A 27421-nucleotide genomic window follows, 5' to 3' on the forward strand; every position below is an offset into this window, starting at 1 on the left:
TTTCATTCCCTTGACTTAAGTCAAATAGATTCGGCAAATATTCTTGGGAAACGCATTGAACCATATCAAACATTTAAATCTCAATCTGAAGGCATAGGTCCTTTCCTAAAAACACGGTTTGTGTCTGAGAAGGAGAATTCTGCTTGTCTGGGTAGCATAAAGGACAAGATAGGAATACAGAGGAACAAACACAACTTGTTCCTGCTACTCAGTTTCGTCTCGGGATGTTCTCGTCTAGGGATGTCAATTTCCAGCTGAAGTCTTTTGCCCTGGTCATCCTCCTGGCTTCTGCTCCTGCCTGTTTTAGCACCTGGGACACTAAAAGGGGTCATTGTCTCTACTTTGCCAACTCAGCAGCTGCATTCAGTACACTGCCAGGCTGTTTCTCTGTCTGTGCTCGGATGCTGAGCAGGTGTGTTCTCCCCAGATACGCCTTTTAAGCTGATAGTGTCATCAGTCAGTACTGCCTGAGGAACCAGTAGCAAGCAGGGGGAAGGCTAATTGGTTTCAAGCCAAAATTCTCTCACTACTCCTGGTCCCCTGTTGTGTTCTGTGTCCTCTCTCTGCTCTGAGTACAATTACGTCCTCCAAGGAGCTTAACTGAGTGGAAGGAGGGTGGGAGCCTAAGCGGGAGTATAGCTGCCCTTCCCTTTCTCTGTGTGACACAGGCAGACTGGAACCCTGGGATCGGTTCCAGTTGCCACATGCCTGGTTCTGGGTGGTCAGAGCAGACCACCACCCAGAAGCCTCCATCCCTTTCCCTCTCCCACTGGAACCGCCATGACATTGGAACTAAAACCCTAGTCACATCCAGTTTCTCAACACCTCCTGGGCTGTTGTGGTTACTGACAGTGTCTTATAATCCTCTAACCTTTCAGATACCATTCTTTTGGATGGTTACACTCCCTTGCAAATTATTTGTATGTGTTTGCTGCCCCTATTGCTGAACTAGTTCTGCTTGATTTCCTCGTTCACTCTTTAATTTGGTAGCTCCTCATTTTATAGTCCACTAACTTTGTCAAAAATAAATTCCTTTTACCTGTGTGGTTAGTAGCACTCAGTTGATAACATAAGTACCATAATAGGCTGCAGTGAATGCACAGTAAGCACCATGCAATTACAAGGTGAATATATGATAGCTCTATTTTAGCCTCTAAACCCAATACAGGGTGACAGAGTAATTACTTTGGGACCTATTAAGTGTACTCACCCCATAATCTGTAGGGAGATGAATTACATAGGTAGCACTTGCCACCTTCTACTTCCACATACTTTCCAAGATGAAGCCTCTCTTAGGGTTGTGTGGTTGGATAAATCTCATTCTGAACAGCAGTAGCCATGTTGAATGTCTTCAGGAATGAACCACACCCGAAGGACAACTAGCAAACGAGTTGGAAAACAGCTACAATCGATCTTGGGGGTTGGGGAGACACCCACATTCTCAATTCAAACTAACGCTTTTATTTTTGCTTTGCCTATGCATTCAATAGGATGGAGTAGGAGAGGTATGGGAGAAACAGCATGTGCCCTTTTAGAGACCAGTCCTCCTCCACAAAAACATATTAAGTCTAGCATTTAATGGTGCTAGAAAACATTGACCATGGACACTGGAGCCCCTAGGACCAAGACCTCCATATCTCACAACAGAAACTCTCTCATAATAATCGTAAATACCCTAACCTGATGTTGTCAATGTTCTCTTAAACTGAATGATTTGTGCCAAAGCTAAAAAATTCCTATTTGTGAGCTCTGGTCTTCTCTCTCTCGACTCCTAGACTGTGTATGAGCTTCTCACCCCAGCCCACTCTCTGTGAATGCATGTGCCCATCATATAGAAGCAGAGCAGTTTGCCCATGTTTTGTCATTGTATGTGGATCTCATGTCCCCCCTCAAAAATAAGATGCCAAAAAATACTTTGAAGGTAAATATGACTTCCTAAACCAAGTTAATTAAGGAGTTGTCTGTTTTTCCTTGAAAAATACTGCATTCTTTGCAAAATTGATTCTCTTTAAGATTTTATGATGTAGTAAGCTACCTTAATGCAGTCAAGATATTTGACTGGCGTCCCTCTGATTTATACAGGATATTTGAGAAACATGATTATGTATGAAAGTAGAACTTACGGCTAGCTGCATTTGTCATTTTCTCTGAGTGGTAGCTCCAAAAAATCCAATAGCATTTCATTTGTTATCCCAGGGTGGCTCTTCAGCTCTGTGCCCATGTTGGCCATTTAGGATTTCTCTTGTGTCTTTCAGGCATTGAGAACGCCAGCGACATTGCTCTGTACTCGGGCTTGGGCGCTGCCGTGGTGGCTGTTGCAGTCCTGGTCATTGGTGTCACCCTTTATAGACGGAGCCAGAGTGACTATGGCGTGGACGTCATTGACTCTTCTGCATTGACAGGTGGCTTCCAGACCTTCAACTTCAAAACGGTCCGTCAAGGTCAGCGGCGTAGGTCCCCCCAACACCTCGTCCTCAGGACCATAGAGACTACGCTCACACAGGACCCCCAGTGCTCTCCGGCCCTGTGTGAAGGTAGCTCTTGGCACTGGGAGCCGCTGCCTAATTGTCTAAACATGTTAGGAAACCAGGCTTAGTGGGTTAGTCTGCCTCAGTCCTTGGCTACCAGGAGGATGAATGGATCTCAGCTTACCATTAGCAACATTCTCAATGGGGCACTTCCATCCTTGATAAGTAGTAAACTTAGCAAGTTATTTTGTCTCAGATTATCCAACTTTCTATTTTAACAAGCCTGCTCTGAGGATATTTCATTAACTAAAATACTGATTATTCAAACCTGAGCACCAACTACTTTACCATAACCTCCGATGCATATGAATTATACTATTTATTAGGTAGAGTTATTTGTGTTACTTCTCTTTTGTGGAAGTGAAAAGGACTTCAGAGAATCTGTGATGGGTCAGGTAGCCAGAGGGGGAGGAAAAAATGAAGCTCCCAGCTTAAATGACTCTCACCTGTTGCCTGGTCAAAGCAATCTTTTGTTGGAGAGAGAAGGAAATCAATCGATCATGTCAAGCTATAGCAATGCTCGTTTTCAAAATAGAGTCATTTAATTCTCTTATGTGAACCAAATCTGTTTCTGATTGCAAGATGGAGATGAGCTATACATGGATTTTGGTTTAGAAAAAAATGAAACTGTCTCCCTTCAGAGGGTGAAGTTTTCCACCTTGACCCTTCCTGTCAATATTGTCATCTTTATTTCTATTTATTGTGCATCACTAGCGCCTGTAGCCCTCAACAACAAGAAGTCTCACTGCATGTCAGTGATTGAGTAGCGACACGGTTCTGAAGTGGAACCCAAACATGCTAGAAACTGGGAGATGGCTCGCGGAGACAAAAATGCTTTCCTGCCTGCCGCTCACTTCTGGGCACCAGAGTTTCAGGTCTGAGCCTACTTCTCAGAAAGGGACACATCCCCTTGACTTGGGTACATAGCTTAGTAGGTACGATTTAATTAGAAATAAATCGAATGAAGAACTGATTTTTATACTACATAAGAAACTGGAAATCTTTCCATCAAGTACAAGATCTCAGGGTCTCAGACCATAACATTTTAAAATAGAAGAAATACAGTCATTTGAGAGACAGAGGTTTTGAAGTCAGATTGATGGAATCCAAAATTGCTATGTGACCTAGTTCATCGATTATGCTCTGGGTCTCAATTTTTATAGCTATAAAATGGGGATCCTCCTAGCCACCTCAGAGGGTCCTTATGAGGATGAAGTGACTTGGAATAACAAGGGTCATAAGCCCTTGGCAGAAGGAGGGTGCTCAACAAATGTAATGAAGAGGAGTCTAACCGCTGGTGGGTTCCTCTGACTTTGGCACAGGAGGCCAGGGTGTTCCCTGAAGCAGCAGGTAGCAGGTGAGGGGGTGGTTCCCTCGCCTCAGCATTTGGAGAGTGCTGACTTGCATAAGCTGAACCACATCTCCTTAGTGTGGGCCTCCTTAGAGCTTATGGTGTATTGTGAATCTCTAAAAGAATAGATAGCCTTCCCAAACTTACTTTACCATTTTGTTTTTATTTTTAACCAAGAATATCCCAAAGCTAGTGATTAAAGCAAAAATCTTTTATTAAGATTCTACTCTACCCTATATTCACTGCAATGATAAACCTCCCATTGACCTTCATATAATTTTTACCTCCGTTGTCTTGAGACATCCCTTCTTGAGCCAATAGAGTGGAAGGTGAATGGTGATGAGACTTTTAAACAGAATGCCATACTTCGAATTGAGCAGAAGTTTTAAAAGGATTTCCAGAGGGAGCTGTAAAGTAATCAGCCAACTTTCTTCAACCGTGGACTCTTGTCATACGTACATACTTTTATAATCAGACATTTTCTCCTTAAGTTAGACTTCAGTGTAACTCTAGGAAATCTTTTTGCTGCTTGGCTTCACAGAAGCTAGGAGGGTCTTTTAAAAAGTCGCCAAAAATTAAGCTCCAGAAGGCGAGGGCTTGAGATAAAATAGCCATGAGACTCAGGGATGCGATTTTTCAGGTCTCGGTGGAAGGGCCTGTTCCAAATTCTTTTCAGATGTGACATGGTTCTTAAGTACCGCTACTTGCCTGGGAAGACCATAAACAAGAACCAGGCTGAGACCTGTAGAATTCAGTGCAGCTCCATTAAAAAGCACAGCTCCTTGATTGTGTCTTGGCACCAGAGCCTCAAGCATGAAAAAAATGCATCATCAAGGAGCCTTTAGATCTACAAAGCCATTTCATCTCATTTTGAACCTCCTCCTCTATGATTTTGGATTCTTAGAGCATCAGAACAAGAGGTGGGAAAAGTCAGGGTTATAGATTTCTTGCTGGCATTGCTACAAATTATGAGTTGGAAGAACAATAGAGGCTAATACAATATGGCCTAGAATTGCAACATTTTCAAAAATAGCATACTTAAAACATTTTGTCAGGCCCTAAAGGAAGACTGTTTAATATGGTTTGGGTTTCAGTTTGAGGAGTCACATTGACGGACTGATACAGGTGGGAGATTTGGGACTGAGGGTTATTTCATTATTTACTAATAAATGAGATTACTTCATCACAAGAAAATAGCACGGCATTTCATTTTTAATATTTGGCCTAGAAAAAATCGGTGAGCCCCAACAGATGAAAGTCTAATTTCTCATGTTTTTGTAAAGATTTTTGTTTTCAGTTGTTTTGAGATGGAAAGGAAGCCATTCTAAGCCGCTGCCCACATAGAATCGGGAGCCTCACCCTCCCCGTGTGGGGCCTCTTTTCCCTCTCAGAGTGACATATGCACTATTAGAGCAGACGGACTCCTCAGACACAGAGTGATCCGTGGGCTCCCCAGCGCTTTTGCTCCGAGGACACAGTGTTTCCTCCCCCAGCTCCGGAAACTGCCCAGAATTCCCTGCAACATGCACTGGCATCAACACCGCTCTAGTTATAAACAGCCCTACCTAGCTGTGTCACCTCTTACCATTTAAAATGAACAGATGTTATTTTTCCTCCAAACTGGATTGCAAAACATCTTTCTTCCTTTTTTTTTTTTCTTTAAGCTTCTCTTTGCCAGTTAAAATAATCACATAAATAGTAATACCTGAGTTCATTGCCTGACGGAGTGCCAGAAATACTTGTTTTGGAAAGATGGCATCCAAGGAGCTCTGGAATATGAGTGACGTGGGTTCAGCGGCACTCAGAGAATCCGCTGGAAAAGCCAGAGCTCCAGATTCCAGGGCTCTGGTCACTCCTGACCAGCCTGTGAAAGCTGCCACAGATGCTCAGGGGTGGGCCTGAAGGGCAGCTGACAGGCACACGGTGGTTCTGCAGTTAGGAGAGGCAGAGGCAAGGGGGTAACTGTGATGCCTTTTCGTTTCTGAGTGACAGATCAATTTTCTTTGACCAGGTAACTCCCTGCTCCTGAATTCCTCCATGCAACCAGACCTCACGGTCAGCCGGACATACAGCGGTCCCATCTGCCTCCAGGACCCTCTGGACAAGGAACTCATGACAGAGTCCTCACTCTTTAACCCTTTGTCTGACATCAAAGTCAAAGTCCAGAGCTCGTTCATGGTGTCCCTGGGCGTGTCTGAGAGAGCAGAGTACCACGGCAAGAATCATTCTGGGACTTTTCCCCATGGAAACAACCGCAGCTTTAGTACAATGCACCCCAGAAATAAAACACCCTACATCCAGAATATGTCATCACTCCCCACCAGGACAGAACTGAGGACCACTGGGGTCTTTGGCCACTTAGGAGGACGCTTAGTCATGCCAAATACAGGTGGGTGGTACGTGTGCATTTGTGTATTTCCGAGCGTTCTTTTAAATGATTTATATTGACAATTATGTCCCATAAGATTTATTTTTAAGATGTTTACCATCTTTGTGTCAGAGCTATAAACTGTGGTTCCATAAGCCTCCTCGATTTACACAGCAAACCAGAACTGATGCTGAGATTAGATTTTTCAATCTTCACCTCAGCATGGATCAGCTGTTCCATTTGATGCCCTGTTCGAGTTGACAGCCATATTTTCTCAGAAGGTTTGGGTGGTCCGCAGGGTTTAAGCCCCCTTGAAATATATTTCCTAGAACATGATCAGGAAGCACTGAAAATATTCCTTGATGGGAATGAGAAATACCATGTTTTATAGCCAAACATGGTTTATACACTAGTAGATAATTTAGCAGAAGGACATCGAAGTCGAACTTCCTCCATAACTGACCTAATAAACACTGTCAGTGTCCATAGACCTTGCTATAATGTTACTTTATGACAAGCAATGAAGAAGGTTCATCACGGAGTTGCTCTTTTGAATGCAAACTTCAGGTCCAGGGCTATATCATGTGTACAATTAGTTCTCAAGAATTTTTTCCTCCTTTTGGTTAGAAGGGAGAGTTTCTTCATGTTTTGACAAGGATACTTAAGGTGTACAGACCAAATCACTTTTAAAATGACATCCTATCTATGGATTAGTCTTCAGAGATGCCATCTAAGACCTAACTGAGTGGCCACAGAGGGCATTCTCTCCTCTGATTTCTAAGCAACGAGAATTAGGTAGTGCTGTGAATCATCGCTGGTTGGCTGCTGAGAGGAAAGAGTACACTATCTCTCTATGTGTGACAAAACCACCAGACGGCCTTGAATCGGGACCACTGGGGCTTCGGCTGCCTTCTTTCTGAGGTACAGCTCTCCACCCTCTCCAAATCAATCATTTTATCCTCTAAAATGAAATCTGTGATAGGACTAGTCTGAAACTCCCATTCCAGCTAACTGACCCTACAGTAGCTTAGTGACCTGACACTGCACTTTGGTTCAAGTTGAGAAATGTCTTGTTCTCCTACATCAGTTGCTTCCTTAAAAATCGCCCTCAAATGCAGGCCTACTCATGATTTTGTTTTCTGAACTTTCAACTCTCAAAATCTTCCTTGGTCCATGTTTTAGAATGTGGTAAGAATCTTCGTTTAAACATGCATGAATGTCAACATGTGACATAATCCTCCCTGGTTATAATTGGCAGTCAGAAGACTCAACGCGGAACGAGTCAGTCAGCCATGCTTACCAAGTACTCTTCTTGTAAGAATCTATAACCACCCGGAGATGGGTATTAAGGAGGGCACGTATTGAATCGAGCACTGGGTGTTACACGCAAACAATGAATCATGGATCACTACATCAAAAACTAATGATGTGATGTATGGTGACTAACATAATAAAATTAAATTAAAAAAAAAAAAAAGGATCTATAACCTGGAAGTGTAGGCTCTGGAAAAAGAAAGTGCCGCAAACCCCTCCTAAGAACAGGATATATTCATCAGAATCCTGGAAGGTTGCATTTTGTCTTCCCTTTCCTTCCTAACCCAGTGTGTGGCACTTCAGAGGCTCCCAGTAGTTATTGGTTGAATAAATTGGCCCACACGCCTCCTCTCTCTTCCCATCTTTGTGTGTGTTTACATACATGTGGCAGGCATGCCAAGATCAACCCATTCATTGGCTGTTTGTTTAAGGTTCATCAAAGAAAGTGAGATGGAATCATGAGACAGATTTTTCTTTTTCCTCCCTTCTGACTCGAGAAGCACTTGTGTTGAAAATGCAAAGTTCTGATGGCGTCTGATTCCCAAACACTTCCTCTGTGAAAGGGCATTTTAAAAGTTTCTAATAAGAAGCCCTGGACAAGATTGAAGCTGTTCACTGGGAATGAGTTTGAGGAAAAATAAGTGTGGGGAATTGAAACATATGCTGTGTTATTTGCAGAACATAAATGCAAAATATGCCCTAGGGGGCTAAAGTGTAAAGAAGCAAGGCACAGCAATTAAATTGTTTTAGTGCCATCCGTCCTGAATTATTGTATGGTGCCTGGCCATGATTTTTCAAAAAGGGTAGGATGGTCCCCACGCTGTAGAAGTCATTTATTATGCAAAGTATGAAGCAAGAAACTCAGACAGGTGGTTCTGTTGTCATATCAAATAAAAGGCTGTCAGGGTAGCAGGTGGAGTTTGGGGGAAAGTATGTTTCTTTAATTAGAGATAACTGGTGAGTGACAAATTGAAAACAGATACTTCTTTAGGGGACCACAGGCATAAAGATTCCCCACTATGCCTTTCCTTCTTCTTAAGCTATAACTTGTCACCCACACTACCACCTACCATGATCCTGCCTCTGTGTTTGTGTCCCATCTCTGTTGACAATCTGCATGTTTAAGTGGAGGAGGGAAGTGTGTTTGAAAGAAAAAATTTCTGGTCGAAGGAAAGATGAAATCGTTTAAAGCTCTAATGATTCTATGGATTCAGGTTGTATTTAGGAGTATTATGAAATAATGTTTCAATCTGAACACAGGGAATTAAGCTGACTTGAAAGGAATAAGATATGATCCGTTCTACAAACAGCCCTATCTCAAAAGTCCACACACATATTTATTCTGATTCGATCTGGGAGTTGACCGTCAGGCACTGATGATCTAGAGAAGAGACCACGTCTCAGAGTCTGGCTTTTTTTTTTTTTTTTAAACAATTTTGAATCCTATTCCTTCATCTATTTAGGATTTGGTTTTTGTTTTTGAGTGCCTACTGTGTGCCAGGCATTGTGCAACATGTTATTGATGTAATAAGCCTTCCTTGCTTTTTTTATTTTAAACACACTGTAGGATTTATTTGCAAGTTTACAAAAGGCACACTAATCAACATGTCAGAAAGTAAAACGTGATCATTTGGATTGGCAATCGAAGAACTGACTATAAAGGGCACCAGGCAATTCTGTGGTGATGGCAATGTCCTGTATCTTGACTACGGTGGTGATTACATGAGAGCATACATGAGAAACTCATCAATTTATACTCTTAAAATGGGTACAGTTTATTGCCTGTGAATTGTACCTACAAAAAGTAAAAATATAGGAAAAGAAAAATGGGAGCACAATCAAGTTATTCTTTGAGGTTAATTGCCTAAGATGACATCATTGCTTCAGGATGCTTCTATACCTAAACAATAAGGACTGAAGATCTCTGTTGTCATAAGGGCCTAGGGAGGCAACAGAGAAGAAGCACTGTGTCAAACAAACAGAATACAGAATGTCTAGGGTGTGCATTCAGCTTGACATCCACACACACACTGAATATCCTGTGTATCACAACTTCTGCTCAACAGTACTGGAGTCCACTTCCTTTGGCAACTACATTTAAAAAAGAACAGGAAATGAAAGGAGGAGCCTGATCAGAGGCCCCTAAGTATGGCAATTACAGTTCCATTGACATTAAAGTCCAGAATATAAATGGATAGTCTTGCTGAAAAGCTGTGAGCAAGATTTAAATGTGCCTCATTCTTAGTGCTGGCGAAAGATACTGATGATAACTAGCATGTTACTGAATAATGCTCAAAATGTGCATCACAGATAACTTGTTTTGCAATGAGTCTTGCATTCCTTGATTCCATAGCAGCTAACAGGCACATAGAAGGATATCAGGAAATCCTGCCATCTCTAGATGTAAATTACCATCGGCAATCTGAAAAGCTTTCTGTGCAATTACATCAGCTCTAATGGAAGGGGGAAAGGTGGAAACCATATTATTCAAAGAATAGGAGGATGCCCTGAGATTTTATTTTGCAAAGGTCTTACTTTGTCTCTATCTCATCTCTTTTTATAAACAAGAAGCTACATTAAAGAGAATCTCTGCCCTCTCTAGATTCCTCTCTCTTGGCCAAAGTGAAATATTTACTTCGCAGTAGATAAGAAGAGGGAGAGGATATTGCAAACACAGTGTGATGTGCCTTCCTGGGCCTTCCCTCCCCTGTGTTATAGGATTTTGCTAAAGTTAGGCTACTGATTTTTCTCTGATTTGACACCAACATGAATATGGTTACACCACCTTTAACTCTCATTGTTTTTAGCTTCGGTTTGCAAATATAGGACAAATACCAGCTATACAACAACCTACAATGTCCCTAAATTTATCCATGCTTTTTTTTTCCCTTCAGTTTTCTTGACAAAATACAGTACTCTGTTATCACCTCTTTAAACCTACTTTGAGATGCATAATTTATAAGACAATTTCATACAAGGCCTGAGCAAAGCATTAGAGGGCTCGCCCACCATCTCAGATGTCTTTTCAGGAAATGACTGGAGAGAGATGAGCTACAGGAATACATTTTGAAATTTTGCAGCAGATTAACCAATACACTGATAAACTCTTATATTCAGACATGTTTGATAGTGCCTGGTCTCAGGACACCCAATCTTTTAAGAGAATTAAAAAATGCTGGGAAGACTCTAAATAATAAAAAGCGAATTTGAGTACACAGTCGAATAACATGCTCCTCTTTATGTCAGTGTTGGGAAACAATGTTTTCTCCATTAGTATCTTGAACTTTATAAACTTTACAAAGATCAGGATTTCATAAATTGCTGTGAGGTGTGTGTGTGTGTGTGTGAAAGAGAGAGAGAGAGAGAGAGAGAGAGAGAGGGGCGGGTTATCTGTAAGGTGCTCAGCTGTGGAGCTTCAAGATCATTGGAAAATCGACGAATAACCTCTTGGCTCTTTCTGTTTTAGGGGTGAGTTTACTCATACCACATGGGGCCATCCCAGAAGAGAATTCATGGGAGATCTATATGTCCATCAACCAAGGTGAACCCAGGTGAGAGACAGAGAAGGGTGGCATATTGATGACATTTTAAATATGGACATGGAGCGACTGCAGAAAATCTGAGGTTTTTAAGATAATTTGGTATGGAGGTGTACAGCTAAGATCTGTGAGTTATTTGACTATATAGAGGAAAAAAACAGTTGCAAAACTATTGGATAAAATGAAAACACACAGAGCTAGCTCCACAATTTTGGGTGACTAATCTAGGTCACTGACCTCTTGACTGCAGACACCAAATATAAAACTGTGTGAATCATAGGCAAGTCATTAGCAGGGCCCCTCCGTCAATATTGACTGCCTCACATAGTCTTCCTCTCAAAAGAAAAAAAAAATCATCCCAGGAGGTGCTCTTTGCTGCTAGGCATTATGCAAATGCTGAGAATGACCAACCTATGACCTTTTCAGGTCAGCACAAGACATGCTCTTGGCTTAGAGAGGATTTCTCAGGTAATCTTCCCTCCATGTTAAAATACCATCTACACTGCAATAGCTTTCAGGTCTGACACATTTCAGTAGCATTAAATTCAATTACATGAACAAATACAAATCTTGTCACAGTCTTTAATGAAAGTAGTTGGTTATTTTCTTAGCGCAAGTATAATATTTGCGGAAATGTTGCTTTCCTCCACACAAGATAAACCTAGCTCTGCTTTAGAAAGCAATCTCTCTCATAAACTGGATGGATCCCTCTGGCATTTTCAGTCTTAACATCTTGGTTATTTTAGGCTAGATTTTTTGTTGTGAGCAGAGAACACATGAAGGAAAAACACTGGAAGGGAAAAAAAGCCAGAGAAAACAGATGGTTTGAACAGATTCTGATAGCTATCTCCATGAAAGGATTTGTTGGTGCCCAGTGGTTTTAACTTTCTGCTCGAGAGAGCTTGGAAGGAATGGAAAAGGCTCTGCTAGCTGGCTGTTGGCGAGGCTCTCGGAGGGCTTGTGAGTAGGCCGTGCTGTGGTTTGTTCTCGTGCTGTCTCCTTCAGTCCTGGAGAACTAGATCCCTCACCTACACACCTGAAGGTACGCTAGTATCTGATCACCTCCACGTGCAAATAGAGGCAACCACGGCGCAGAGGGGCTTGGAGAGTTTATTCAGAATCTCAGTTAAGCAGACCCAAAAATGGAGTTTCCTGGATAAGAGTCGCCTCTTTTTTATCCCTTTGGTTGACTTATACGAGAAACCATACCTCTTTAAAATTTAGGTCAGGGTGCATTCCACACATGCTGACTGAACACATCGTCCTGCAGAGATCGAGTACGAGGCAGAATCCAGTCAGCCTGACTGAATCACAGCCTCCTGCCAACCTTCACCCCTGCATCCTGCTTCCTTCCTTATAATCCATCCACTGAGCCTACATTCAACCCTTTCCTCTCAAAACCCAGTGTCTTCCACCTCATTATGTGAGAACCAACCTAGGGCTAGTTCACATTTTCAAAGGCACCCAATTTACAATTCACCTCAATCCCTGTCTCTTACTAGAAGCTGCATCTGAGGAGGTCAGAATGTGCCAGAAGGCTTAAACAGACAGGACTTATGTGGGAAATATCACTCGAGATGTCCTGCAATTATAAAATATAAATTATAAAATATAGGATTATAAAATTATAAAATAAGGAGTTATATTATAAATAAGGAGAAATATATTAAAAACAATTATAATTATAACTTTTTATTATAAAATTAGGAGATTTTTTTATTATAAAATTATAATATTATAAAATAAGGAGAAATATATTAAAACATGCCAGAGCCCACAGACCTTGAAAGACAGGTTTGGCCTGATGTGGTCGCCTCCTGGACCACCACTAGCTTTGTAAGTTCTGTGTTAACCGGTTTGGTTTGTCCATCTGTATCTAAGATGTGAGTTTATTACTGCTGTCCAGGAAGGTGGAGTGGACAGCAACAGGAACAGTTCATCCAGGACTTCAGATCTGTGAGGTATGCATTTTCCTGTCTATTAAACGGAGGGTAAAGTACAATTGTAGGAGGTACACATTCCTTTTCATGTTGCTCAAACCTTCCCAGATGTTCCTAGCTCTCAAGAAAATGACCAGTCCCCAGGCTACTGCTCATTTAGCTTCCTTGGCAATCTTCATTCCCTTTCAAGAAGCTCCAAACTACTTACTAAAACACTAAAAATAGCACATGCCTTTCTGCTGCTACTTTTCTTAAGCTTGGTGATTTTTTTTCACCCCTAACAGGAGGCTGCTCAGAGCTAAGTTCTGCAGCTTTTAATCCTGTGGTTAATCGAAAGTCCATTAATGAAGCGCTCTTTAGTGTCACCTTTCCTTTGTGATGTCACTTAAAAACCCATTTTCATCTTATGCTGTCCCTCTGTCCTGCTGAACTTGTGCTCAGAATAAGGCCTGTTTTTTTCACCATCCGTAGACCTGGAACAGCATGGCTCTGTCTCTTTAACCTCTGAGTCTCCGTCGCTTCCACACCCAGAATTACAGTCAGATCTTCCAAACAGCCTCTTTATGCTATATTTAAAGTCCGTTCCATTTTCCTATTGATGGTACCCTTCTGTTGCCTTTTTCTGAGTGACATCTCTGAGATAGCTGGGTGATGATTTAGTGGAATTGTCACTGAAATCATTGATCCAAATTCAGTATCAGATTCCCAGAGATAGGGCTGGGTGGAATGAATCACAGACTTAAAATAACCCCCTGTATTCAAATAGGCTCCTCTGGCTGTATCTTGAAATTCTGGTAGGTTTTAAGTGAGGGGGTTCATTGTATGAATTTATGCACCCTGGCCCTCTCCGGAGGTCCTACTTCTATTGCTGGGAAGCCTCCTGGAGGATGCTCTGTATTTTCCACTAAATGGAATGATGTCACTCTCCCTCAGTGTCCCTCCTCTGTCTGGCTTGAACTATCATTTTAATGAATCTCTTCCAACCTGTGCAGCAGTCTGGACCTCTGGTTGCTCATAACGCTTAGGAAATGATCTCTGTTGGCTTTTTGTACAGATATGCGTATTAAATGGTTTGCTGGACGAGGGCTTTGCGTTCTTGGAAAACTAATAAATTACCTCTGCTTCCATGTAACTTGCAAAGTGCTCTCACATGCATTTGACTCATTTAGTCTTCCGTCATGTCAAAAGAAGAGGATTTTGTAGCAATTTTAGAGAGGAGAAAAAAAAATCGAAAAACATGAAGGTTCCAAGAAGCAAAGGTGCTTCGAAGGGAGTGTTACTCTCCTGGCAGAGCTGGGATTTGACTTCAGGCTATCTGACCACAACTGCAGTGCTCACACACTAAATGATGCCATCTCTCCCTGATGTCACAGCCTTTACAGAAACAGCTTTCTTTTTCTTTTTTTTAAGATTTTATTTATTTATTTGACAGAGAAAGACACAGCGAGAGACGGAACACAAACAGGGGGAGTGGGAGAGGGAGAAGCAGGCTTCCTGCCAAGCAGGGAGCCCAATGCGGGGCTCTATCCCAGGACCCTGGGATCATGACCTGAGCCAAAGGCAGACGCTTAATGACTGAGCCCAGGTGCCCCCAGAAACAGCTTTCTGACTTTTGCGTTCCAACTCTTGGCCCCTAGAATGGGGCATCTCTGGAATCGCTCTGTATGAGCACTGAGAATTAAGCAAGGCAGAAAGGCAGGATCAAGTTGAATTTTTCTTAGAAGTACATCAGGGAAATTGCTGTTGTTACATCACAGAACTGAGAGCACAGAGGCTGGAAACGAGTCCCACTAAATTGCTGAGTCTCAGCAGACACAATGTTAGGAAACATCTGAACTCAGTGGCTAGGAGTGTGAGCCCAGGCATCAGAGGCCCCGGGTTCAGATCTAAGCTCCACTGCTATCATCCATGTGACCTTAGGGAAGTTCCTAAAACTCTTTGCAACCCAGATGTGTCCTCCTCTGAAAAACAGTAGGTATCTACCTTATAGGGATATTGTGGGAATGCATGGTAGACAGTGATACAAAAATCTAAAAGATGATAAAATAGGTGTTCTTTTCCTCATTGCTACACTTATATTTGACAAAGCATTCTACCTACAGTATATCCTTTCATCTTCACATGGAGCCTATATAGTAAACAATAATATGATTATCCTAATTTTTATAGATTTGAAAATTAACACCAAGAAAAGTTAGTAAGCTCAATTTAGGGTGTAGCAAGACTAGGCGCCAAAGCAAGATGATCTGACTTATAATGTATTTCAATGCTATATCACAATCCCTACCATAAGGCGCAGTTAGGTATGTTATCCATGAGTCCAGTAAAGCACATTTGGGGTGTGACAAGGCTTATGCCTAATAATGGAAATACATCATGAAACAGAGGCAGAGGGGCCCAGATTTGGGAAGGCCATTATTACTTTGCAACTCAATGTGGAACCACACTGCAATAGGGGATCTCATGGAAAACCATGGAAAAATACAAAATAGCCCTTAATCTGTTCTAAGCATAGACTCACAGACAGGGTGTGGAGAGAGTACCTTTCAGAAGTTGTCACTTGACCTGAGTCTAAAACATCAGTGGAAATTAGCCAGGCAAAGAATGGTAAAAGGGCAGTAAGTATCCCAGTGTCCAGCTCCGGGATACATTTTCCGTTATCTACATAGCATAAGAGGGGCAGGGGGAGAAGTCTGTAAGAGTGGCTAAATCCAGATACATTTCCCTGCTTTTAAGTCATTATCTTAAGCAGCTTCCTTCCAGCTGTAGCCCAGGCCAGGGCACAGGTAGGACAAAGAGTTAGGTTTCACGAGCTGCCCTCTTCACAAATTAGAGAACGCTTAGTGACATCACAGGAACGGGAACTTGAGCAGCCTCACAGAAAGGCAAGGGCATGAAATTGGGGCTGCCAGAAGTATTTGCTGGGGAAGCCCTTGGGCTCTTCCTGGATCCGGGGCGTTTAAGCAGCTAGCTCAATTCTAGACATGGCCTCCTTTCCTATCGCCCCCCTTTGGAGGGCAGGAAACCAGCTCTGATCAGTCTCAGAAAGACTCTCTCTTTTCCCAAACTTCAATTTGAAAGAATCTGAGGTGGTTGTAAACATTTCTACAGGAGCTTTTGGGGGGAAATTTTTCTTATCCTCTCTGACTGGGTTTTGATAATTTTTTATAAAATGTAGGTGTGTCAGCAAGGGAATTAAACTCTCATTTCAGAGACTCCCCCCACGTGGATTACAATAAGAAAACGATGTGGATGCAGCACAGCCTTCCCTCTGCCCCTCACTCGGCTCCTGCACCCCTCCCCACCCCGCAGTCGGAGAGTAGAGAACTGGACCAGAAAATTATTATATGGAGCTTTCTTCCAAGAAGCAATAAAACGAAACCAAAGGCAAACACTCATTTCTTTTTCCAATTACACTGTCATGTGGATATCCCTGACGAAATGCTTAAACTAGAATTGGAAATATAAGTAATCTTATTGACGAATTTACAAAAGGACATGTATTTTGGAATTTGGGCTCAGCCCAGATAGCGTATTTCAACCACTTTTTCTCTTGTTTTTGTTTGTTTTGCTATCGAATGGTCTGACTCAGTGAGTGCTTCTTGGGGTGAAGATCAGGAAAATAGACACGGTGGTATTAGGAAGCATTAGCTGTTTTTAGGGTGCCTTGATGGAACTACGGTTTTAATAGCAAAGCATGAGGTAAGACCAAATACGAGACTAGGAAGACACCAAAAGTCACCCTGGGAAATGAAGAGAATTTCTTTCCCAGGAATGGCTCACCATGAAACACTGCGGTGAAGTCCGCTCCTGCGGAATGGCTTCCTGTAGCTTTGCCTCCACAGTAGCAAGACCGGCACGTGCGCGCACGCGCGCGCGCGCACACACACACACACACACACACACACACACACACACACACACACGTCCTCACGTATAAGCCTACCAGAAGATATAAACACTCAGAAACACTCTTAGACTGTTTGACCTCGCTTCTAGAAGAGTAAGAAGAAAACCTGGATATGTATGGCCATACCTGTAAAAATGAAAGAATCTACCTACAGTCGACTAGTCTGTGTGTGAAAGCAGATATTTGAAGCCATTCTAAAACCCCTCTTCACAGTAAAATAGGAAACCGCATTCTCTATCCTGGGGCCTCCCAGAGCTCTGATTTCTCATGAGGTAAGGAACCCCAGCCACTGGGCTACTACAGTTTGTGTGGAGATCCCCCAAACAAGAGCACCTGCTTCTGACTCCCCCACCTGACTGACACCAGGTTACTGGTCAGGACATTGCCAGCGGGGAGAAAACCTGGCTAAAAGCTTCTGGGTTGATTTGTATCTCTGTTGGCCTTCTCCAGGTTGGGGGACCTACCCGCTATGTTCCCGTCTCAAGCCATCCCCCAGCACAGGCAAAAAACACTGCCCCCTCTCACTGCAAAAATATTATGGACTTCTGGAAAAGTTTTCACAGTTAATATTAGAGCTCAGTGTAGTCCATGACTATTAAGCCCCAAATGTGTCTGATACTACAGAACAGGATAAAATACAATCCCTTCTGTAAGGAGTTTATTTCTGGTGGAGGTGATGGTTGGAGGACAGAGGTTGTATATATGTAGCAGAATGATGTTTGGGGGGTACAGTGGCCTTTTCTGTATTCTGAAAAATGGACAAAGCAAAGCTCAGAGCTCATTTATAAAAAGAGCAAGAGAGAGAAGTGCCCCCACATTCTCATTTCAGAGCATGCCAAAAGCTGATTTTCCCACCTCCCCACAAAACCTTCCGAGAAGCATCATTTCATCAGCATGGACACTATTGCTCCCCAACCCACTTACTCACCAGGTCCTCTCCCTCCCTATTGATAGGAGAATGGGACGAGAAGAGAGAAAATAAGTCCTATTTTGGAGGAGTACAGGGTATCAAAAATGGCCACCTCTGCTCTCTCCAAAGTCAAAGAGAATAGACTCAAGAGAATTACTCACAAAATTTGGGCCATTTGCAGGAGAACTGGACAGTGATATTTGATTTTCTTATTGTTTATAAGCTCATTGACTTGTCCAATGCTGCTAAAGCAAAGGAGAGAGGGGCAAAGAACACTTCCGTTATTCCCAGGTCCCCATCCTCCCAAGGGGTCGAGAAGCTTGACCCAAGCCAGGGAGGGTAAGTGAGATTGAAAACAGGTTTGCCAGGGGCCAGTGCAATGTGAGGCAAAAAAGTCAGAGAGCGGGGTCAAGATGCCGCCAGATGGGGACGAGTTGGCCGAAGTAACTGAGACCCACAAGGAGCTACAGATGCTTCACAACAATGGTTTGCAGTCCCATCACCTGCACCCTCTGTCCGGGAGGCCTTTTGGCATCCCCACCTATCAGTACTGAATCCAGTAAGGATTATCTTAAGACACTTAAGTCATCCAAGAAAATATTATCACCCTGTCACAGGTAGTTACGTAAGGAGATGGTGTGTTTTCCTATCCCTGCCCTCTATCACAGTGCCATGGGGATAAGCTCATGGAAGAGGGAATCAAGCATCTAGAGGTCCGTAGATATGCGTGTGCATGCATGTGTGGCCACGTGTGTCTGTGTGCATGGGTACTGGGGGTGAGGGTGGAATTTTGAATCAGATGGAAGATTAAATTTTTAAATTAGTTTTTAGGTCTCCTCTGTTTAATAAATAAAACTATTTTAGTAGGTATAGAATCAAAAGGAGAAGTCTTCAAGGGACCCTGTTACCATGGGCAGTTCCAGTAAGCACAAGTGTTAGCAAATATAGCCGGCCCTTGAAAAACACAGATTCGAATGGTGCTCGTCCACCTATGATTTTTTTTTTCCAATAATACAGTACAGCACTGTAAGTGTATTTCCTCTTACGATTTCCTTAACATGTTTTCTCTAGCTTACTTTATCATAAGCATGCAGTATGTAATGCCATGTAACATACAAAATATGTATCAATCAACTGTTTATGTTCTCAGTAAGGCCTCTAGTCAACAGTAGGCTGTGAAGTTTTGGGGGCGTCAAAAATTATACACTCATTTGCAACTTGCACTAGGAAAACTAGAGCCACCTAACACCACCGAACTAGACCAAAGATGAAGCCCCCAAAGCAAACCCAGTAACTCAAATCACTGATGATATTGCAGCATTATATATGTGGTGAGAGAGATACACAGACGCTAACCAGGAGCAAAGGGATGGACCCTGTCTAACTGCTCGGGGAAGGCTTCCAAGAGGAAGGGACAATTGACTTAAAAACTGAACGTGAGTAAAAGACATTCCAGTCAACAGGAATAGAATGTGGAAAGGCACAGGGGTACAGATAGCATCACATATTTTGGAACTAAGCAAATCTGAACAAAATATAAAAGGAGGAGTGATAAGGACTAGACTATGTAGAGGGTTATTTGCTGCCTAGGGGAAATTGACATTTACCTGCTAGATAGGGATGGAGGAAAGATCAGCTTCAGGAGACCCAGTCGTATTTACATTTTCGGTATCTTATCTTCTTCTTTATCTCCATGACCACTCCCCAGTTCACATCTTCCTTATACCAGCACACTCCTTAGGAGCACAGTGAAAATATGCCTCATTTTTCCTAGCACTGTTATTAATAGTGCCCTTCATCATCCTCGGAAGTATCTGAGTTTGGACAATAAATTAGAGTCACTCTACTTTTGCGTGTCCTTGTCTTTGGTTGTGCACAAGAGATTGGGAGGGGCGTGTTAATGTGAGCGGTGAAGGAGTCGAGGATGATTCCCAGAATTCTGCCTTGGGAACTGATGATTAACTAGTTGAGAGAGATTTGCCAGCTGACGGTCACCTGAGAGTTTGTGGTAATAGTTGCTCCAGGAGCCACTTCGGCTTTCTTTCCAGGGAATAAACACAGCCCTTTGACTTACAAGAAAGGGGGTAGAAAGGAAATTGATTAAAGAATAAATCAATACAATTCAAAAACAATATTTATAACCAAGGAAAAAAAACAACTATTTAATCAAAATCCCATGTCCAGCTTTTGGCCACAGTGTGTGGCAGCAAATACACTTAGAGCAGAAAATCATGATATTGGGCACAAACCCTGCCTGTCTGCTGTGTGCAGGGCACAGTCTTCTGCCCACTTTTGTTTTCTTTGCCTCCCTAGGTGGGTAAGAATCTGCCAGTCCTGGAGTTCACTGAAGTGAACGGATAACATACATAACTTGTCAGGAAAGTAGTGTAGATCCAGTCATTGGCATCCCCTGAGAGGTAGAGAAGGATCAGAAAGGAGATGATGGGGGACATGAGAACACAGGGACTCTGAAGGCTCGAGTTCCAGCTCCCCCGGGACACCTCCAACCTGAATGGCTGTGAGCAAGTAATTTTCTTTCTCTGGGCCTCTACTGTACCATCTAGAAATCTTGTATATTATTAGCTGCATTCCAGGATTTTGGTGAGGACAATAAAGTGACATCATATATGACATCATATATATGACATCATATATATCATATATAAAGTCTCGTGCAAAGTATAAAGTACCATACAAATGCTACCTTTTGATATTATTGTCCTTCATCTGGCCTTATTTTTTTCATTGCATAAATAACAAGTTGTTTAGAGTCCCTGGAATTTGCTTTAGCTCTGTCCAGATGATGCTGGGTTCCTTTTTGACTGCTACCACATTCCTAGACTTGGAGGAAAGATCAATTCAGTGATAGCAAATGCATTAACCGTCCACTCTAAAATCAGAACCTTGTGAAGATACGAAGGACTCTCTGCATCAATTCCTTTGAGTCTACTTCGATCTCTCCTTACATTGGGGCCTATGATTTATACTATAAAGGCATATTATATGGAGTCCGAACAGTGGACTCGCGTTCATAGTAGATCAGTGACCAGTCAAGCTGGGCTGGTGGCTTAGGCCACCTTGAACAAGCTCTGTCAGGCTTCCCTTGCTAGATAGTGATGGATAGAAGTGAACAGATTGTTTCTGTCACTAGTTCTGTTCAATGCTCAGTCATAGATTGGCATCCTGCTTGTTGCTTTAAGTGAGTTTTAGAGATTTTTACTGGAAGAATCGGAATGGCGAACATCTATCCCTTTGAGGGGATCTGGCATTAATGAGCTGTGTATTAGGCAGAGGCAACTGCTGAGGAGGGAAGATGCTTTCTAAGGAACAAAGGGGCTCTTTCCGCTAGTGCAAGGGAAGCAAATTGCTGCCATTTGGGAAACACATTAATTTGTTCACACTACCAGTGCCATGCAGTGTGATAAAAGGGGCAGTTAATCAAATGGTATCTTAATGGCTTAGAAGGGTTAATGCACCTTTAGCTGAAGACTGTGCTCTTTACTGCAGTGAAATCACAGAGGCTCCTTCACAAAGTCATTTCAGTTAGACTAGAATGCCATTACCTCCAAAACGAGAGCAGGGGAAGAGAGAAAGAAGGAAGGAAGGAAAAGAGAAAGGAGGGGGGAGAACTCTCACACTGTCGTTTTATGATCTGTTTTTGGACAGAATTTCCCCACACCACGCTCCTCACCGTTCCTTCCACCCCATGCCCCCTTGGTCCACAAACAAATATGCATAAATAAAAATTGCCATCATTTTCATCAGAGTACGTTTGAAGCCCTGTGAGCTCACAATGTGAAGTGATTAGAAAGGTCCAGAGAAGTCTTTAATTAAAGATGCCATTGACAAGATAACAATGGTTTGTGAATGTTGTTAATAGATCTGAATGGAAGGTGCACCTTAATTCAATAAGAGGAAAGTCATCAGTTCATGAGTTTGATTGCACATTGTAAAGGAACCCCACATACTGTAATTATTTTTATTTGTATGTGCCATCTCTTTTATTGCCCATGCTGGAAGTAGAAATAACCTGTCCTATTAAGATATTTAATATATATCATCCTTTCCACTTCACTTAGTTATAGCCTAATAAAAATGCCGGGAGAACACACCAGCCCACACTGAGGCTGGCCTCCATGCTTTCTAAGACAATCCACACTGCCCTTGAAAAAACCTAGATGACCAACCTCCTAACTCCTTTGGTTATCATCTTTAGACAAAGGAACAGTAACTTCCCAGGACTTCATAAAGTGTACGAGATAAGGAGCTTCACTCTGGAAATGAGGACGGGCATGCCCAAAGGTTAACTGACACCTTGGTCCAGTTGTGTAGTGTCTTGGAGACAACAGGGTTTCAGGAGGCAGAAGCAGGGGGATCTCTAGATTCTAACTTCAAAGTGAACAAGCCATGAAAAGCCAGGTAGCAGACAGAAGAATGCCCCCCACACACCCAAAAGTGTCCACATTCTAATCCCTTGAACCTGTGAATGTTATGCTACATGGCAAAGGGGACTTTACAGGTGTGATTAAGGTTAAGGACCTTGAGAGAGAGAAATTACCCTGGGTTACGCAGGTGGGCTCATGGAAGGGTTGCTGTAAGAGGAAGGTGCGCGTATCAGAGTCAGATACAGAGTTGTAAGGATGCTTTGCTAGTGGCAGATGAAAGAGGGGCTTCCAGAAGCTGGAAGAGGCAAGGAAATGGAGTCTTCTCTAGCACCTCAAGAAGGAATGCGGCCCCATTGGCACCTTCATTTTAGCTCAGTAAGACGTCTGATTACAGAACTGCATGATAGTAAGTTTGGGTCGTCTTAAGCCACTAAGTCTGTGGCACAGTTATAATGGGAAACTACCACCAAGCTTCTGTTGCAATCACTGTACCTCGGTGCCCTGCCGTCATACTAAGACTCAGTCCCTACGAATACACCCTTATAACTCTCATGCTAGTGTTTTACCTTAGAAATGCCAGGTTTGGGGAATGTGTCCCAGGGAATATTGGTTCCTTTCCCTGCCTGCCCCCACACATACCCCTCAACCACTACCACTAACAGGACAGAAGAATCTAGTCCCTACTTTGTCACAGGTGAGGTCTAACTTTGGCCATATCATTCCACCCCACGCCATGCCTTGTGTTTTGTCATCTGAACAATAATGGTATCAGGGCTGATAACTCCTGGGTCCTTCTCCAGCCTAAAAGAAAGTGATCCTAGAAATAGGACTCAGGTTTGCCCCAGAAGAGTCTGTTTTTCCCATTCAAGATGTAAATGCGTAGACAACCTGGTAGATGGAAAAACTGTCATAGCCATGTGCCGCATAGACCCACACACTCCTGTCCCGTCTTTCACCGTAAAGCATCTCAATGAGCCATCATTCCGCTCCTCCTGGTAAACAAGCTGAACACAAGCCCGACACTGCGTGAAAGATGAGGCTTAAATTGTGTCTAAGAACTGGTGGCTTACATATGATTTGTGATTCCTTTAGTATATTAATTGGTAAACACCTATGCATGCGTGTGTAGACTAAAGCCGTTTAATGTATGCCAACAGTTTAACCTCTCAGTGTGGTATTGCTCACATTTCAGCAAACTCAGATACGCACTCCAGTACGAACGTAATTCCCCTCCCGCCCCAGTCCCCCTCGTGCCATCTCCCCTCCTGTGATCTATTTCAGATAATACTGAGTGGGTGACCCAGATCTTTAAACCCTTTCATCGTAGAGCCGTATGCTTCTCTCCTCAGTGAATTGTGCTTGTTGCTTGTTGTAATCTACTGTTCTCACTGCTCCTTTCCCCACCCCAACTAATGGAATATAATGGCTTGATGAGTTGTAGCATTATTTCCAGTTACTGCTAATCAACCCCCCCTCAACCTGACATCCCAGTGTCCAAGGTAGCAGGGCTACCTTGCATGTAAGGAACACAGATAAAAAGTGTATGTTCCTGGGCCCTGTCCCAGAAATATGGAATCAAATCGTTTTTTTAAGATTTTATTTATTTGTCAAAGAGAGAGAGCACAAGCACTGGGAGCAGCAGACAGAGGGAGAAGCAGGCTCCCCACTGAGCAGGAAGCCCCATGCGGGACTCAGTCCCAGGACCCAGGGATCATGACCTGAGCTGAAGGCAGACGATTAACCGACTGAGACACCCAGGCGTCCCCAGAATCAAAATCTTAACTGGCGGTATCCACAAGTATCATTTTCAATAAGCTGCCCAAAGAATTCTGAACCACTCTATAGTTTCGGATCCACGGTGACAAAGAGAAGATTTTGCTTAACTTCTCTCTTTGTCCTCTGTTTTGCTCCTCACCCTCCTCCCTTTCCAAAAGTCTTTTCTTAACTCACACAGGGCAGTTATAGAATGAAAGTCCTCAGGAGACCTGCTAATGGTGTTGGGGTTGACTGATGAGCCACGCTGGCTTTCAGGGGCTCCTCTCCGCAGGAGGTTCTGTGACGTCATTTTCCTGGGGCTTGGCTGAACGATCTGGTCAGAGCTGGAGAATACAACAGGTATCTGACTCCAATAAAACAAGAGGAATAAGAGAGAAGGAAGGAAGGATGGAAAAGAGAGAGGAGCGGGGAGAACTCTCACACTGTCATTTTATGATCTTGATTTTCATCCACAGCCATGTTAGCATTCAGGTCAACATAGGAGGTTTTTAATGAAAAGAGAAAAAGAGAATAATAAGAGTTAAAACTATCTTCTTGGGCAGGAAACTGTAGGAGGCTGGAGCTACCTTGTTTTCTGAACTCTAATCTTAAGACTAAGTATAGCTTCCCTCTCTCTGCCTTTTATGTCTATTCCATTAAAATATGATTTAATTATGTATCGACCCAGGGTCTGGCATAGTAAAACTATCATTATTCTCCTGCCTGCATTCCTGAGTGATACTCTGGGTAAAGGTGATCAAACCTACATTAATCTATAATATAGACCATGAGGAGGAAAGGCGGGAGCAGTAATTACCAAGCGCAGCATGGCAGACAACAACAACAATGAAAATCTCACCTCAAAATATGGAGCTAGTTGATTTGCTTGAAGAGGGTGACACGTTACCAGTCCAGAATCAGGTCAAGAAATACTGAGAGCAAAAGCAAAATGTGCACAGATCCACCTCCAGACCTGCAGTGGTTCGCAGTTGCCGCCTGGCAGCGGACCTTGTTGAGCGTGACCTTCTGTGGCCACTGGTGTGCGCATGTGTGCTGCATAGTGGCAGTTACCATGTGGCTGGTGTGGCCAAGCTTGGGCCACCAGCTGCAGCACCTGTCACCCTCCAACGCACATTTTATGCAGTAGTCAGTGACCCCGCTGATTTCATTATAAGAAGTCTGGAAAATTTTCCCTGGGCATCTATCTTCATTCATTCATTCATTCATTCATTCAAAAAATTATTTTTGACACAACTTCAAACTTAAGGTTGGGGCACATGGGTGGCTCAGTCACTTAAGTGTCCAACTCTTGGTTTCAGCTCAGGTCGGGAGATCGAGCCCTGCATTGGGCTCTGTGCTCAGCACAGAGTCTGCTTGAGATTCTCTCCCTCTCCCTCTCCCTCTGCACCTCCCACCACTTGCACACACTCTCTCTCTCTCATAAAATCTTTAAAAAGTAAGGAAAAGTTGCAAGAATATCATTTCCAGCCATCCCACAGCTATATTCACCAGTGTTAACATTTTACTAATTTACCATATTCTGCTCTCTCTCCATATGTGTATGTGTGTGCATACACACACATATATATTTCTGGAACCATTGTGAACAAGATGTCCTTTTGCCCCTAAATACTTCAGTGTGTATATCCTAAAAAGGAATTCTCTTACATAACTGCAGCACAATTCTCAAAACTGGGAGATTAACATTGATACACTTCTATTATCTACTCCACAAACTTTATTCATATTTTGCCTGTTATCCGAATAACATCCTTTGTAGCAAATGAAAATCCAAGTCCATTCATTACATTCTATTGCCATGTGTCTTTAGTCTCCTGTAATTTGGAGCAGTTCCTACATCTGTCTCTATTTTATGACATTGACCCTTTATAAGAGTGTGGATCAGTTCTTTTGCACCACGTCCCTCAATTTGGGCTTGTCTGATAGTTTCCTGTGATTAGATTCAGGTTATATATTATTGGCAGGAATATTACAGACATATGCCAAGTTCTTCTCACTGTGTCCTATCAGGAGGCATGTTCTGTCCATCCATCCCGTGGATTAGTAAAATGTTAACACTGCCAGTGTTAACTTTGATAACTTGGTTAGGTGATGTCTGCCAAGGTTCTCCAAGGTAAAGTAGTATTTTACCCTTTGTAATTAGTATTTTGTGGGGAGATACTTTCAAACCCTATAAATAGTTCTTATTTTCTAAACTTCCACCAAATAGATTAGCGTCTATTCATAATTCTTGACTGAGTCAATATTAGTATGGTTGGTTGCCAAATGATTTTCTGCATTTATTAGTTGGCTTCCTGCTGCATAGGAGAGTTCTCCCTTACCATTATTCATTCATATTTATATCCATAGGTCTCATGAATTATGTTATTCAATGGGTTATAATCCTATACTACCATTATTTACTTTGATACTCAAAATGTTCCAGTTTTTGACCAGTAGGAACTATTTCAAGCTGACTCCTCTGTCTCTGAGTGCTTCCACCCGGTATCTAGTAGACATTGTGGATACAATGATGACGGGGAAAAAAAAAAATTCCCTGGCCTCATAGAGCTTACATTCTCTTTTGTGGGAGACAAAAGGAAACAAATATGTAAATGCTATAGTGTATTAACATATATAGTGTATTAACTACAGTTAAGTGTAGTAGAGAAAAAAGAAAAGCAACGATCAGCTTTGGTGTCGGGAATGGTCAGGGAATGCGTCCCTAGTAGGCGTCATTTGAGCACAAACCTGAAGGGCATGAGGGAGCCCGTCATGTGGCTGATGGGACGAAAACTTCCAGGCAGCACAGAGCGCTCCAGAGCAGAACAGCCGGGATTCCTGAAGGTGGGAACACATTGGCATTTTCGGTGGGATTCCGCTGGTTGCCGAGTTGAGGACAGACTGTGGGAGGTAAGGATGAAGCATTGCCAAGGTGCTTTAAATTCCCTTAAATAGTGCACATCCCTAAGGCCGTGAAATGTTTGTTGAAGCATATCTTGCTAGAATGGCAATTTACTGAATCAATTAGCAATCTCAAAAAGCACAGTTCTTATAAAAATAAGGCTCTTCAAAAGGCAGGAAAGATGGGCATTCAGGATTGGGAGAAGCAGAACCTCCACCCACTGAGCACATATTAGGTGTTTTTTGTGTTTTGTTTTGTTTTTAATTCTCACAGCAGTCTTAGAGTGGACATTATTTTGCATGTAAGGGAAGTGAGGCTCAGAAAGGCCTGGGCTCTCCCTTCTGCCACCCTGTGGTTTTCATGACTGAAAAGGTCAGCCGAGGGATGTGGTATCAAGGGCAGTGCTGTGAAGAGTTCAGTGAGGACACAAGTGGGACATAAAAGGATGTTCTTCTACCCACTTCTTGTGTCCTCTGCAGCTACTCTTCCCACGTTTTCCCTTTCTGGTTCTAAACA

The 27421-nt window shown here is 42.7% G+C and overlaps 1 protein-coding gene across 9 annotated transcripts in view; it reads left to right on the forward strand.

Annotated features, from left to right (window-relative positions):
- The window catches only part of UNC5D (unc-5 netrin receptor D), a 530004-nt gene that overhangs the window by 462740 nt on the left and 39843 nt on the right, over window positions 1-27421 (forward strand). For 5 of the 9 annotated variants that reach the window (XM_025886174.2, XM_073902453.1, XM_073902456.1 and 2 more), the window contains 3 exons: window positions 2256-2441; window positions 5891-6268; window positions 11028-11112. In XM_025886174.2, the coding sequence (XP_025741959.1) occupies window positions 2256-2441; window positions 5891-6268; window positions 11028-11112 (649 nt within the window). The remainder of the gene's footprint in view (window positions 1-2255; window positions 2442-5890; window positions 6269-11027; window positions 11113-27421) is intronic. The other 4 variants (XM_073902454.1, XM_073902455.1, XM_073902459.1 and 1 more) reach the window with 1 other exon arrangement.

The sequence above is a fragment of the Callorhinus ursinus genome, unplaced genomic scaffold, assembly GCF_003265705.2.
Source record: "Callorhinus ursinus isolate GAN/ISIS: 27379988/994484 unplaced genomic scaffold, GSC_fseal_2.0 scaffold17, whole genome shotgun sequence".
NCBI lineage: Eukaryota > Metazoa > Chordata > Mammalia > Carnivora > Otariidae > Callorhinus > Callorhinus ursinus.